This window comes from Bos taurus, chromosome 16 (genome assembly GCF_002263795.3).
Source record: "Bos taurus isolate L1 Dominette 01449 registration number 42190680 breed Hereford chromosome 16, ARS-UCD2.0, whole genome shotgun sequence".
Taxonomy (NCBI): Eukaryota; Metazoa; Chordata; class Mammalia; order Artiodactyla; family Bovidae; genus Bos; species Bos taurus.
Genome location: NC_037343.1, coordinates 27,104,809 through 27,119,974, shown reverse-complemented (window position 1 = coordinate 27,119,974; position 15,166 = coordinate 27,104,809). Strand labels below are relative to the sequence as shown.

The 15,166-nt window shown below is 50.3% G+C and overlaps 1 protein-coding gene across 1 annotated transcript in view; it reads right to left on the bottom strand.

The window, feature by feature from the left end:
- Positions 1–15,166, bottom strand: part of CAPN2 (calpain 2) — a 58,323-nt gene that overhangs the window by 18,355 nt on the left and 24,802 nt on the right. Inside the window, exons 3-9 of the mRNA NM_001103086.1 lie at positions 8,580–8,698; positions 7,468–7,601; positions 6,199–6,367; positions 4,775–4,858; positions 3,093–3,178; positions 1,812–1,886; positions 946–1,106 (exon numbers count right to left, since the gene is read on the bottom strand). Coding sequence (NP_001096556.1) covers positions 946–1,106; positions 1,812–1,886; positions 3,093–3,178; positions 4,775–4,858; positions 6,199–6,367; positions 7,468–7,601; positions 8,580–8,698 — 828 coding nt within the window. The remainder of the gene's footprint in view (positions 1–945; positions 1,107–1,811; positions 1,887–3,092; positions 3,179–4,774; positions 4,859–6,198; positions 6,368–7,467; positions 7,602–8,579; positions 8,699–15,166) is intronic.

The following is a 15,166-nucleotide window of genomic DNA, read 5'->3' as shown; positions in this document are numbered from 1 at the left end:
GGGTGGAAGATAGTCTTGTCTGAGGCAGAGGACAGTCTCCTAGAACCTCTGGAACTTGCTTGGTGGCTGCACACATGAGGTGAAGGATTAAAAGCACCAGAGCTACAGGCACCAGCTAGTCCCAGTCTGACTACTTGTTCTGTGGCCCGAGCATGCCACTCAGAGCCTCGGTTTCTTCATCTGTAACAGAGAATCCATATATGACCATGACTTGCCACTGTAGTGCTTAAAGGCTGACTTCACAGCCAGACTGCTTGGGTTCTTAACCCTAGGCACAGTCAAGGCTCTGTGGCCCTTGGGCAAGACATTTAATTTCACCAAGTCCCCTCATCTTAAGGATGGAGATGATAATAAAGTGCCTGCCCCAGAAGTCTTCTGTGAAGACTAGCACCCAATGTGTCTTCCACAATCGGCAGATGTCATCGTGATGAGACAGTTTCTGAGGTAGAGAGGGCAGGGGAGGACTGGGTCATCGAGGCAGAAGAGTCAAGGGAATCAACAAAGGATGAACCACTAGAGGAATCCTCACTGCCACCTCCTCTGAGCAGGGCCCCATCAGCATTGGCTGAGTGAATTGGGCACAAAAGTGTTGCCAGGCAACAACCAGGGCCTGGACGTGCAGAGACCCACTGGGTGAGAACCTCTGCTGGGCTAAGCTGCTTGGGCTTTGGGTGGATAAAGTAGCCCATGGGCATGAAGTGGGGTTAGTGCTACCTCAGTGTGAGGTCATGGCATCAGGGAATCTAGGGCCTGGAGAGGAATCACAGACTCAGCACGTCTTGGGTTCTGCCCAGGCAGGTAGAAAGGTGAGTACAGAAGGGAAGGGGCTGAGGAGACCGAGAGGGTGTTGAGATGGAGACTCAGGAAGGAGAGACAGAGGGCCCCAGTGGTAGGAGCAGCCAGGCTGGGGTGCAGCACCCCAGGGTAAGGTTGAGGGGGGCTCACTCGGGTAGTTCCTGCAGCCGCCCGCGGTGGAGCCCCGCCTCCAGTTCCCATCCATCTTGGTGAGTTTCCACTTCTTGTAGCTGTCACTGGTGAGTGTGTCAGGGGTCAGGTTGCAGATTTCCAGGCGGGAATAGTGTCTCAGGAAGTCGTTGAAAGACATCCTGCAAAAGCAAGGACTCATGACCCAGGCTGCCAGAAGATGTACTGGCAAGCCTGGACCTTCCACCCAAGGCCAGACTAGGACGCAGTTAGGGCAGCCAGTGGACAGCATATCAGGGCCGCATGGCCACTAGGTCAGCCATCAGACGGCGCCGGTTCCGGTCCTGGTGCTGCCACCTTCCAGCTGGTAATCTTGAACAAGTTACCTAAGCCTCTCTGAAACTCAGAACTCTCATCTGTAGAAACGGGGGTGTCAAAGGAGACACGAGTATCAAATGAGACAAAATATGGACACTCAGTTGGTAAGATGCCAGGACTGTACAGATGTGGGTGGTCTCAGAGCAGCACAGACACAGATGCCCAGGCCCATCCCTGTTCTCCCAGGGACCTGTTTCTTGAGGCCTTGGGAAGATTCTCTAGGAACTTGTTAGGAGTGAAGTCCATCTTTCCCCTCTTTTTCTCATGTTCTCAGGACCTGAACACTCCTGCAGGAATTCATAGCCTTCTCTGCTCAGCTGCTCAGCTTTGAAACCCAGTTGTTGAGATGGATAAATTGAAGAGGTTCAGGAACTTTTTTGTTCAAGGTCTTACAGTGAATTTAAAACAACAAAACCCTGATCCCACACTCCTGTGCCCTCCACACAATAATCTCACTCAATTTTGAGTAAAGATCAGTCACCTTTTTTCTTAAAGCCCAAGAATCTTACCAGAATTCCCCATCCTCATGCTGTCTAGTCAGCGTTTCCCTCACCTCGGGGTCGACTGTGTTCCAGTTTGGGCAGCTGGAAAACCAAGCGATGGGACAGACATTAGAAACTAGTGTGGAGCAATGACTTCTCCCCAAGTTGCTCCAAATTTGAGGACCAGGGACACGTTCTCTCATCTGAGGGCCCAGACCCCAGTAAGGAAGGGAAGTGACACCCAGGTGGCTGAGAGGTGCAGGGCAGTAGGGTGAGAGGATACCTTATCCTGGAAGATGGGGGCAAGGAAGATTCCAAAGAATGAACACAGCCCATTGGATAGACAGGAAGTAGCATCAGTGACCCAAACTGAGAAGGGCTTGGCAGCTCTTTTAAGGGGTGACTAGAAATCCAATCGGAGAAGGCAATAGCACCCCACTCCAGTACTTTTGCCTAGAAAATCCCATGGACGGAGGAGCCTGCTAGGCTGCAGTCCATGGGGTCGCTAGAGTCGGACATGACTGAGCGACTTCGCTTTTATTTTTCACTTTCATTCATTGGAGAAGGAAATGGCAACCCACTCCACTGTTCTTGCCTGGAGAATCCCAGGGACAGCGGAGCCTGGTGGGCTGCCGTCTATGGGGTCGCACAGAGTCAGACACAACTGAAGCGACTTAGCAGCAGCAGCAGCAGAAATCCAATGGAGTGGGGAGGGGGTGCTCATCTTGGCCTCTGCAGCTGACCTGCGGGCCCTGGCGGGTGTCTCTCTGCCAAAGCAGAGGCTGCCTGGGAATTGGCCAGGGAAAAGGTGGAATTGTAGCTGCTGGGCTGTGGAGGAGGACGGGGAGATAGGAGCAGAGGAAGACCAGGAGAGGGGCTCATGGGAGATTTCACCCTAGAGCTGAAGGTTGAACAGGCCAACCAAGAACCCTGGACATCAACAGAGGACTTCTATTGGCACAACGTTTACATCCTTGGGATAGAACGAGTGCTTGAAGGAGGAAAGGTGTGTATTTTCTCTGAAGATCCAATAGCAGAGTGACTTTGAGCCAGCGAAGGGGTGGACCATGAGCTGATGAAAGGATGAGCATCCCGGGAGCTTGGGCCTTGAAAGGCAGCCAGGTGGCTGGAGTGTTGTGGTTAAGAGTCCTGAGGGGCCACCAGCCCCATGGGTCCCACTCGGGGTGGGGGAACCCTGTGCTCTGGGACTTTATTCTCAGCACAGCCGCCGTGCGTGCTCTCCTTAGCTCCCCTCCCAGAGCTTCCTGGCCGGACGCCCCCCACCCAGACCCCCACCACCCTCCTCACTTGTCATTCCACTGCCCGGTCCACTCCACCTCTCCCCAGGGATTCCGGATGCGGATCAGCTTCTGCAGGCTTCCTCTGCTTTCCACCTGAAGGATGGGTGGGTGAAGGAGAGGAGGGAGATGCTGAGTTCAAGCCAGGCCTGGAGGTTCTCCGGCCCAAAGCCCCTTTCTCCATGAGGCAGGGATGGGAGCCATGTTACAAGGGGGATCACAAAAGGGAGAAGGGTTTGACCCCTAGACTCTCGCTGCTGCTCAGCTTGTGGCAGCTCCTGGGTCTAACCCTCAGAAGACCAGGGCTCTTCAACCTCCGTTGTGAGCCGGAGGCACAAACGCCCTTGTTCTGGGCTCTGCACTGGCACGTCACCTGTGAACCTCCGTTCAGCTGACTATAATAGGATGTATTTTTGTCACAGGAGCTCCGTCAAATGAACACTGGTGATGACAAGCAAAACGGTACATGGATCTTGACTAAACCTTGGACTGGGGGCATTGAGGAGGCTATAAAAGACATTTTGGAGCAACTGGGGAAATGTTTATATGCACTATTTATTGCATCACATTATTGAATTAATGTTTATTTCTTCAGCATGAAAACAGTACTGGGATTATGTAAGACAGTGTCCCTGTGGGCAGGAGATACTGAAATATCAGGAGCGAGTGAAGTGTTGTGACATTTGCGATTTCCTTCCAAATGGCTCAGAAAGAAAGTGCACACTAAGCGATGAAACAGCTGTGGAAAATCTTAACCATTGTTGAATCCAGGGAAATAGCATTTGAATGTTTACTGTATGATTCTTTCAGCTTTTCTGTAGACTTGAGATTTTTCAAAATACAAAGATGTGGGGAGTTGGATAAAACAAAGATTCAAGGTTAAAAACAAAAAACCGCACTGGGTATGTCAGACGACCTAGGATCTAGTCTTCATTCAGTGATTAGAAGATGGCTATCTAACAACATTTATAGTAATGATACGGAGAAGGCAATGGCACCCCACTCCAGTACTTTGCCTGGAAAATCCCATGGATGGAGGAGCCTGATAGGCTGCAGTCCATGGGGTCGCTACTAGTCGGACTCGACTGAAGCGACTCAGCAGCAGCAGCAGCAGCAGCATGGTAACGATAATAACAGCCAAGTCAAGGAGAGCGATTTGTTTATACACAACTTGTCAGGAAGTCTGAGCGCTTTACACGTATTAACTCGTTTGATTCACCTCAACAACCTTACAACGGGTATCACTGTATTATTGTTTCTAATTCAACTTTGAGGAAACTGGGGAGTAGAAGAGAGTTTAAACACTTGCCCAGGCCAACAGCGTGCAAGGGGCAGAGTCAGATTTGAACACTAACTGGGGCACTAATGCTTTTGTGAGATCAAATGTGAAAGCACTTTAAAGAGGCTGGAACACGACACTGTGTCGTGTTCTCTTTAGCTGGTCTGGAGGAGGGAGGCGATTCTGGAACTTGATGGCACTGCGCCTGGCCCCACTCGCGGCCAGCAGAGGGCAGCGCGCGGCCGGCAGGCGCTGGGGAGGGCCACCCGTCGCGAGCCCTGAACTTCAGCAACTCGGGGCTGCTGGGAAAGGACCGGGAACGCGGGGCCCCACCCTCGGCAAGCAGGCAAAAATGTGCTTCTGCCATCGGGTGAGGGAGAGAAAGATCCCCAGGAATGCCTGCCGGGCGTTACCTCCTCGGCACCGGTCACCGAGTACGCGTGCCCCTTCACCAGCTTCTGGAACGTGATGGCCTCCGAGTCCGCAGCGCTGGTGATCTGCAAACGCGGGAGAATCAGTCCGGCCTCCACATCCCGCCTTCTCCCTCCTTCCCTCCCTCGCTCGGGTCCTACCGCAGGGCGGGGGGCCTGGGTGGTGGGTGAGAGAGCCGCCCCACTCCCGCCCAGAGCCCTCCCGCCGTTATTTACAACCAGAGGAGAGGCTGCAAGCAGCCCTCGGGGGGCGCCGCACCTGCACTCGTGTGTGTGCCCCGCGCAGTCACAAATTCCCGCAGGAAAAGGGCACGCCGTGCAGAGGGGACTCAGGGCACACACCTGGGCGGCCCAAATGCGCTGGGTCTCCGGAAACCGCGCGGATCGCCCTGCCCCGCCCCGCTGCAGGGTTTACACGAGGGCAGTCCTCCGTTTCTGCCTGACTTCAGAATTGGAGTCTGGCCAGTCCAGGTTCAATGCACGATACTGGATGCTTGGGGCTAGTGCACTGGGACGACCCAGAGGGATGGTATGGGGAGGGAGGAGGGAGGAGGGTTCAGGATGGGGAACATATGTATACCTGTGGTGGATTCATTTTGATATTTGGCAAAACTAATACAATTTTGTAAAGTTTAAAAATAAAATTAAAAAAAAAAAAGGCTTCCCCAGGGATCCCATTCCCCATTTGTTGTGATGGAGGTGGTTATTTTTGTCTGAGTCAATGAGAAGGGCTGCTAGTAGAAAGGGTCTATGCCTGGACATGGTCTGCAGAGAAGGTTTGCAAATCTCCGCCTAGAGTCGCACACAGACTTGGACCCCCCAGAGCCAGGCTTCTTATGCCTGATCCCAGAGCAACCAGCTCCTCCTGGTTAGGACAGGGCTGGGCTGCTGGGCACAGGCAAAGCCTGGCGGCTCCTTGCTGACAGGATGTCGCACCCACCTCCCTTCCCCTGGCAAGGTGTGCCAGCAAGGCTTGCATGAGGAGATGGCTCCTCCCTGTGCCTCCTAAAGTCTTCCTACAGATCTGCTAACCCTGCACCAGTTTGGGGGAGGCTGCTGGGCTCTGGGCATAGGCCCTGCAGGTGGGCTGAAGGTGAATGGGATGGTGCTGCCCTTGGGCCCAGCAGAGGGCAGGGGACTCTCACAGAAGCTGTGATCTGGGTGGTGAGTCACAGGAGGCTGAGGGTTGTACGTGGGCTGGAGAGAGAACAGCTGGAGGCTGGAGTCACCATTTGGGCAACAGTTGTACCCCCAGCCAGCCTGACTGTTGCCTAGCCACCCCTGGGCGGACAAAAGATGGGCTAGTCGTTCGGGGAGTAAGGGCAGTGGGACTTTTCAGTCACCGTGGAAGCTCACTTCCACTAGAGCAGATTGGGATGTGGCTAGGGAGGGAGGCCTGGACTTACATCGATGGAGCAGCCCAGGAGAGAGCCTTTCTGCAGAGCCTTCTGGATGATCCTGAACAGGTTGGGAGGGGCCTTCCTCAACTCATACCACTCAGCGATGCCTCCAGTGAAGTCCTCGAAGCCCTCAGTGGTGGCGCCCCCCGAAAGTGCTTCATAACACCCATTGATCCTGCGGGAAGGGGAGAGACACTGTGGCCTCCGGAGTTGAAACTTCCGCTTCTCAAAGTGTCCTGCCCAACTCAGGCCTCTTGTTGGATGCTCCAGGGACCCTCTGCTCAGTCTCTCCTTGGTTTGTCTCCAGCTCAAGTTGCCCATGAGGGCAGGTGACTGTCCCTGTGGTTACTTTTTTGGAAAAGTCTCACAGAACCTTACAGCTGGAAGGACCTGGATGTTTATCTGGCCAACCTCCTGTATTGATTCTCTCTGCATCCTGGCAGGAAAGGGGTCTGCTAAATGGGCTGTTTGGCGGTTATAGCTTAAATGGGGACAGCAGTTCAGTAATGAAAGTAGGTTCCCTGAGCATCCTCGGCACTGTCTTAGGAGGTGCTGGTTGCTCCTGATGGTGCCCTGGTCACAACGTTGCTGCCCTGTGGCTTCCCTAACTCTACTGCTTGTGTGTAGACTTAGCAGCAATTCAGGCCCCAGCTTCTCACAGCTGGTGTCTGACTCCTGGCCCTCCTCCCTGGCAGGGGCTGGAGGGAACAGAAATCCTCCTGATGCCTGAGAGCTGCTCACTTTCCTAGAGGGAGCCCAGGCAGCAGGGCCAGGACCGGGCACACTCTGGAGGGGGCTGGACAGATGGGGGTAGGGGGTGGGATCCTGCTGGGAACAGGCAGTGCTGAGCACTGGACAAGGCAGCTTGTGGGGGATGCAGCTGGGAGGGCCGGGGAAAACCATTTCTAATCAGTGTATTATGTATTCTGGGCAAATTTCCATAATTTTCATACCTCTGCAATGGATCGTTTTGCCCATTTGGCAAAAAAATCCTTGATGCATTTAGCTGACAAAAATGTAACACGACCTGCCAAGGAAGTAGAAGTCCTCAAGGCCGGCACGATTAGTGCCGTGCGTGTTCCTGTGCATTTGGTGAAAAATGGCAATAGCCATGTGCATTATCTCCTTGAATTTCGAGCCCAGTTTTGTCCAGAGTAGTCCTTCTGTAGTATAGGACTTTTTTTTTTTTCAAAATCGTCCTTGAATAGTTTCTGTCTTTTCCAGAATGCAGGGCAGCTGGGGGCAGGCTGGCGGGGGCAGGGCGCAGGCACTTACTTGGCGTAGGCCTTCTCCAGCAGCGCACTCCAGAACTCGCTGCCCTCTGCCGAGTGCACGAAGAGCAGCTCCCCGTCCTTGGTGGGCAGCCTGTCGTCCACCACCACCTCCACCCACTCGCCGTACTGCCAGAACTGCAGGGCAGGGAGAGAGAGGGCTGGCCTGGAGAGGGAGCTGGTGGCAGGTGGCAGCCTGGGGTCCTTCCCACCCCACGAGCCTCAGCTGCACCTGGTTCCTCCCGTAGGAGGCCCTGGGCATAGGCTCCATGAGCCCACCCTGAGAAGAGGTGCTCCCTCCAGCCCTTGTCCTGCAGGTTCATCCTCACTGAGAAACCAAGGACACATGCTTGCCCCTCCCTCCGAGGCCACACCCTCCCCTCCTACCCTCTACCCTGCACCTTATACTTTAAAAAATACTATTTCTCATTTACCAGCATACAAGGAGGACAGTGAGCCTTACCTTAACATTTTGTCTCAGATCCCAAATAGCACACTTTTTTAAAAACTTGGGAACCGCTTCCTGAGAACCCTGCCCTACCACCCTCCTCGCCTTTGCTGTCCTCACAGGGTCTCAGGTTGGTCGCAGGTCAGGGAGCTTCCTGATGTTCCTCAGGGTGCTTAGTAGAAGAGTATTGTTCTCAGCCCCTAGCATCTGCTCCTGGCCCCCAGGATCCATTCCTAACCTCCACACTTGCTCCTAGTACCCAGGACATGATCCTGGCCCTCAGGACCTGTTCGAATTGTGGTATTGGAGAAGACTTTTGAGAGTCCCTTGGACTGAAAGGAAATCAATCCAATCAATCCTAAAGCAAATCAACACTGAATATTCATTGGAAGGACTGATGCTAAAGCTCCAATACTTTGGCCACCTGATGCAAAGAGCCGACTCACTGGAAAAGACCCTGATGCCAGAAAAGATTGAAGGGAATGAGATGGTTGGATGGCATCACTGATTCAATGGACATGAGTTTGAGCAAACTCAGGAGATAGTGAAGGACAAGGAAGCCTGGTGTGCTGCAGTCCATGGAGTTGCAAAGAGTCAGACATGACTGAGCAACTGAATAACAACAACCAGGACGTGATGAGAATGATGAGAGCCAACTATTAAGTTACCTGGAAGTGGAAGATCCCCGCATAGTTCTCCTGGAAGCTCTGGTCCAGGGGGACGACTCGAGCCAGGATTTCTTCATTCAAAGTGAGGGAGGCAATTGCGGCCAGCAGCCAGCAGTCACCTGTGAATACAGCACAAGGAACTCTCATCAGAGGGATCTCAGTGCCAAACAGCTTGTCACCACCTCTGGTGTTGGAAGCCTAAGGCCAACCTGGCCCAGATGCTCCAGCTGGTCCTCATGTGAGGGGTGTGGAGGAAGGCTGGGGTGATGCTTTGAGGGGACTGCTGAGGGAGAGACGTTTTCGTTGTGATAGCAGTTGGGTGGAGATGGGAGAATTCATTCCCTGAAAGATGTAGACCCTGTGATGGCTAGACTGTGTCCTCACAGCTGGCTCTAGGCTTGGTCTGCTGGAGGTGCTCAGCAGTGAGCATGTGTGCAGTGAGGACGCCAACCTGGCAGAAGAGGCTGCTGAGAACACAGGCTTTAAAGGTGAGGTTGAGTGACAGGAAGAAAACATCGTGATGGATGGGAAGGGATCGAATATCATGCATCCTCTCCTGGGAAAAGGATGTAGCGGCAAGGGAGGAGAGGCCAGCACGTGGCCCGACGGATGCAAATACAAGGGCCTGAGTCTAAGAAGGCACCTTGGGCTGGGCTGTCTTCGAGGATGGACAAGGACGTATGAAGCCCTCTGCGGGGGGTGTGGGCACCACGCATGGGGAGTAAGGATGGGGACAGCTAGATGGGCGGCTGGTCTGGCAGCCTGGCCTTGGTCTCAATGCCCTCCTCTCTGATACGTGGGTCATACACGAGGTGTGATGAGAGCACGTGTGTAAAGCATGCACTCATTTCACGTGGTCAGAAGCAAGCTGATGGTGGGGAGAGGTCATGTTTTCCACAAGACAAAAGGTCTGACTGATGGAGGCTCTGGGGAAAAGATAAGGAAGTTTACTCCCTTAAGGAATGTGCACTTTTCTACAATTTCCGATGACAATAATAGGAAATAGCCTCAGATGAGTTTGATCTCCATGGCTGGGTTTCTTTTTATTAATTGGCAGATCTATTAAAAGTGTCGTGGGCTTCCACGTGGCACTAGTGGTAAACAATCTGTCTGCCAATGCAGGGTTCGAACATGGGTTCGATCCCTGGGTCAGGAAGGTCCCCTGGAGGAGGAAATGGCAACTCACTCCAGTATTCTTGCCTGGAAAATCCCATGGACAGGGGAGCCTTGCAGGCTATAGTCCATGGGGTCGCAAAGAGTTGGACACAGCCTAGTACACGTGCACACACACACACACACACTAAAACTGCCACTGAAGTTCACCGTGATCTCTGATTTCTGCAGACTATTCGGTGTCCTGGTAGTTCTTGAACTGGATTGTCCTGCTAACACTTAGCAATGATGCTGTATGAGTAGCTCTGAGGCCTCTGTGTGCTCCTGACAACCCTGTGGAAAGAGGGGGTCCACCCCTCCCTAATCAGTCAATCAGTAACCAAAGGAAGTTAAGTCACTTTGCTCCTCCAGTTGGGCAGGTGCAGTGGGTTCTCTGTAGTTTCCCACTCAGAAGCCATTGCTCCCCTTCTGGCACCACCAATGACCCTCTGAGAAGCAAGCCTCCCTGCCTCCTCCTTGCCTGTGAGGTTTGGGTGGCATGGACCCTGCCCCCAGGTGGGAGGTAGGTGGGTCTCTAGCAAATAAGCAGCACATTCCCTGGCTTCAGTGGTTGGCTCGGGGAAGGTGCTGTAACCCAGCCAGAGCCAGGGGGAGGTATGAGGAGACCTCTCCTGGGGCTTCGGGGAGAGTGGACAGGTTCCTTCTTCTACTTCACTGGCTCTACAATGGTGTGTGGTCTACTGCTGCTGAAGCCATCTTGCAGCCAGCTCAAAGGAAGAGGGGCTGAAAGGTGGAGGAAGAAACCAGGCCCTGGTGTTATCGCTGGCTAGTTCCCTGGATCAAACTGTACCTGAAGCTGTATCTATTTGGACGTCTATTACATGAACTGATCATGTCCCTATTTCCTTACCCATTAGCCCAGTTCCTGCCACTTGACTGCAAGGGGTGCATGGACGCTAGCCATTACTTATGAGGCCTTCCTATGTGCCAGTCACTGTTCCAAGAGATTCGGGTTCATCATCTCATTCATTTCCCACAGAAGCTCCATGATGGTGCTGCCACCATCTCCATGTTAAAGCTAAGGATAACAGGGCTTAGGTTAAATGCACTGCCAACTGTGAAACACTACAAGGAAGAGTTTAGAAGGTATGTTTGTCAGATCTCAGAAGACAACTTGTGGGTCAACTAGATCTTTATATAAACCAAACTAGAGACTCTTTGACACACTTAGAATAGGATCATGCAGAAAACTTGGCATTGAGAGGTTTTACTGCTGGCCATGGGGAGGAGCCCCTGATTGGTGGGGATGGAACTCTACACAGAGGAGCTTTCCTGGCCTGATTCCATATGCTGCCAGACAGGAACAAGATCGTCATTATAACAAACAACATTCAGCCTTTTCTGAGAACCCACCCTTCTCTCAGACTTTATCATATTATCTATCGTTCCTAGAGGATGACGTCACCAAGTGCCAGCTGCTCTCAGAGTCAAGAGATCCTCCTTTTCAATCTATTCCCCCTCCTCCAAGCCAGACCTTCTTCTGACTCTAGTCCTTTGAGAACCTGGAGATGCCTGTGATTCTTATCTTTCTTGAGGTTATTTGAGATTTTCTCGGAATCTTGGAAAAGGATTTGGGTCTCTCAATACATGGAGGCAGACAGCCTTGCAGATAACATGGGCCCACGTGTAGGAATTTCAGTGGCATTTGTCCTGAAACCAGTTATTCCCATGGCTCCTGTGGATCTACCATAAAATCCCTGAGCATCCTCCGAAGAGCTTCCCTATCTGTCTGACTCTGGAGGGGCCATCTGAACGCCCTCCCAGTTCTGTTTCCCTCGGTACCAACAGGAGGATGGCCTTTACCTTGTGCATGCGTGTGGGCATCACACTGGTGTGTGTCTGCAGGACCATTTGGTTGCTTTTTAGCCCTGGAGATCACAGCTGTCTATGCTGCTACTCAGGGGACAGTGACTGAATGCATGAAGGACTGGATTTGGGTAGTGGTACCATTTCTTTTTTTTTTCCCTTTTTTCCTTTTTGTGGGTCATCCATCTAGGTCAGTGCTGGCCACACACCTCTCTCAGATTACTGCTCACCACCAGACCTGGATGCTCTTGCCACAGCCCAGAAATCAGTGGCCATGCCTCATGGCTCCCTGTTTTCTTTCTTCATGTCCCAGAACCTTTTTCCTGGTCACTCCAGGAAAGACCTCATCTCCCCTGGCCCTTCAGAGAGGATTGCTTTTTTGATCCTTTTCTATTCCAATCTAATTTGTTTCCTCTGATTATAAATTCTAGGATTTGTAATCCTAGAATGTTTCCTAGATGACAAAACTGTCCAAGAGGCAATTAAGAGATTTAAAATACTTTAAGAATTAAGTTACTTGCTTGAGGTTGCAGGTACTGGAAAGGGCAGAGCAGGGACCAGAGTCTGGACTCTTTTGCTTCCGCCAAAAGAAATGAGAGAAATAACAAGTAGCTAATATTTTGTGTGACATTTTGGAATTTACAAAATCATGGTTTACATTTTATTTGATCCTTACAGATATCTTTTGAGATGATTGTCCTTACAGTATTACTAATCACCTTTTTTGGATGAAGCTCAGGAAGTTTTGTGTTCTACCCAGTTGACAGGTCTTACATGCAAATTGTCTGAATCCACACCCTGGGTTTTGTTTAAAAAACATACCTTGCAAAATACTTCCTTTGGTTAACAGCATGACTCATAACTAGGGAAAGAACCCACTAGGAATATCCAACTGCAATTCAAATTTAAAACTAAGTGGTAGGGGCTTCCCTGGCAGTCCAATGGTTAAAACTTTGCCTTCCAATGCAGCAGGTGGGTCCAATCTCTGATAGGGGAGATAAGATCCCACATGCCTTGAGGCCAAAAAGCCAAAACATAAAACAGAAACAATATTGTAATGAATTCAATAAAGACTTTAAAAATGGTCCATATCAAAAACATCTTTAAAAAAACCCCAAAACTAAGGGGTAACAAGCAGTGGCCTCCTGAAATCCTATATTGCATGTTAATATCCCAAAATCCTTGGCTCAGAAATATTAAAACATGTCACCTATTCAATGCAATACAGTTCCCTAAGGCAACAGGAGGATGGCCTGTCATTGCACAGCCAAGCCCCTAGCACTAAGATCACAGCACAAGCAAGGGTAAACAAGAGTTAGATGCACTTTATGGTCAAAGGTTCAAAGGTTTTCATATATACACACATATAAGTGGCTCTAAGTCTTATTTCTAATAAGGTAGAAACATTTGAAATCCTATTTTATAATAGTATCAGTTCAGTTCAGTTGCTCAGTTGTGTCCAACTCTTTGTGACCCCATGAATCGCCACATGCCAGGCCTCCCTGTCCATCACCAACTCCCGGAGTTCACCCAAACCCACGTCCATCGAGTCAGTGATGCCATCCAGCCATCTCATCCTCTGTCGTCCCCTTTTCCTCCTGCCCCCAATCCCTCCCAGCATCAGAGTCTTTTCCAATGAGTCAAATCTTCGCATGAGGTGGTCCAAAGTATTGGAGTTTCAGCTTTAGCATCATTCCTTCCAAAGAAATCCCAGGGCTGATCTCCTTCAGAATGGACTGGTTGGATCTCCTTGCAGTCCAAGGGACTCTCAAGAGTCTTCTCCAATACCACAGTTCAAAAGCATCAATTCTTCGGCGCTCAGCTTTCTTCACAGTCCAACTCTCACATTCATACATGACCACTGGAAAAACCATAGCCTTGACTAGACGGACCTTTGTTGGCAAAGTAATGTCTCTGCTTTTCAATATGCTGTCTAGGTTGGTCATAACTTTTCTTCCAAGGAGTAAGTGTCTTTTAATTTCATGGCTGCAGTCATCATCTGCAGTGATTTTGGAGCCCCCAAAAATAAAGTCTGACACTATTTCCACTGTTTCCCCATCTATTTGCCACGAAGTGATGGGACCAGATGCCATGATCTCAGTTTTCTAAATGTTGAGCTTTAAGCCAGCTTTTTCACTCTCCACTTTCACTTTCATCAAGAGGCTTTTTAGTTCCTCTTCACTTTCTGCCATAAGGGTGGTGTCATCTGCATATCTGAGGTTATTGATATTTATAATATACTTTTATATTATTTTATACTTCTGATTTCTTAAGTCCATCCCTCACCACACGCAGCAAAATATTTTTAACAAAGTTGGGAAGCTCCCTTACAAAACCTATTTTTTTTTTTTTTGGCATACAGCAAATTCCCTTTGGCTTTCTGTTTTACATATGGTAATGTATGTTTCCATGTTACTCTTTCCACACATCTCACCCTCTCCCCATGTCCATAAGTCTATTCTCTATGTCTGTTTCTTCACTGTTGCCCTGAAATTCTTCAGTACCATTTTTCTAGATTCTGTATATATGTGTTGCTGCTGCTGCTAAGTCGCTTCAGTCGTGTCCGACTCTGTGCGACCCCATAGACGGCAGCCCACCAGGCTCTGCTGTCCCTGGGATTCTCCAGGCAAGAACACTGGAGTGGGTTGCCGTTTCCTTCTCCAGTGCATGAAAGTGAAAAGTGAAAGTGAAGTCGTTCAGTTGTGCACGACTCTTAGCGACCTCATGGACTGCAGCCTACCAGCTCCTCCATCCATGGGATTTGCCAGGCAAGAGTACTGGAGTGGGTTGCCATTGCTGGTATTTATCTTTCTCTTTCTGACTCACTTCACTCTGTATAATAGGTTGTAGGTTCATCCACCTCATTAGAATGGCCCTCATCAAAACCTATTTTTAAAGTTTATTTATTATCTGTCCATATAAGCTTTCTCAGTAACAAAATCTGAAAACAATGGTTATAGCAGTTTGCATTCATGCAGACTTACTATGTGCCAGGCCCTGTGCTAAAATGCTTTACATGTACTGTGAGCAAAAAAAGTATCACCTGTCACTTAGTAAACAAAGAATGTTGTTGCCGTCAAACCATCAGCCACTGCAGCGGCCCTGCCAGTGAGCCCTGAGGGAAAATCAGCATGGAGAAGACTGGGACACTGGTCCTAGACAGTTAGGATGCATACCTAAGGAGTAACTTCAACGAGCCCAGACTCTTGCATCTTCTCATGCATAGAAAAGCACTGAAATCATTAACTTGAGAGTCTGCTTTTTATGATTAGCAGTAATATTTTAATGTTCAAATCCGTGTTTTGTTTTGTTTTTCAGCAAACCCCCTATATATCCTGCATATCCTCCCTTATGTCTTTGGAATGATTCCTCAGAGCTAGCTGAGAGGTTGTCTCCCAGACTACAGTCCTCAGTAACGTCCCCGAATAAAACATAACTCACAACTTTGAGGTTGTGTGGCTTTTTTTTTTTAACTTGAAAGTATCATGAAGTTGCTACAAAACAATGTGAGAGGGACTTTCCTGTTGGTCCAGTGGTTAAGAATCTGCCTGCCAGTGTGGGGGACATGGATTCGATCCCTGGTCCAGGAAGATCCTACGTGCCGTGAG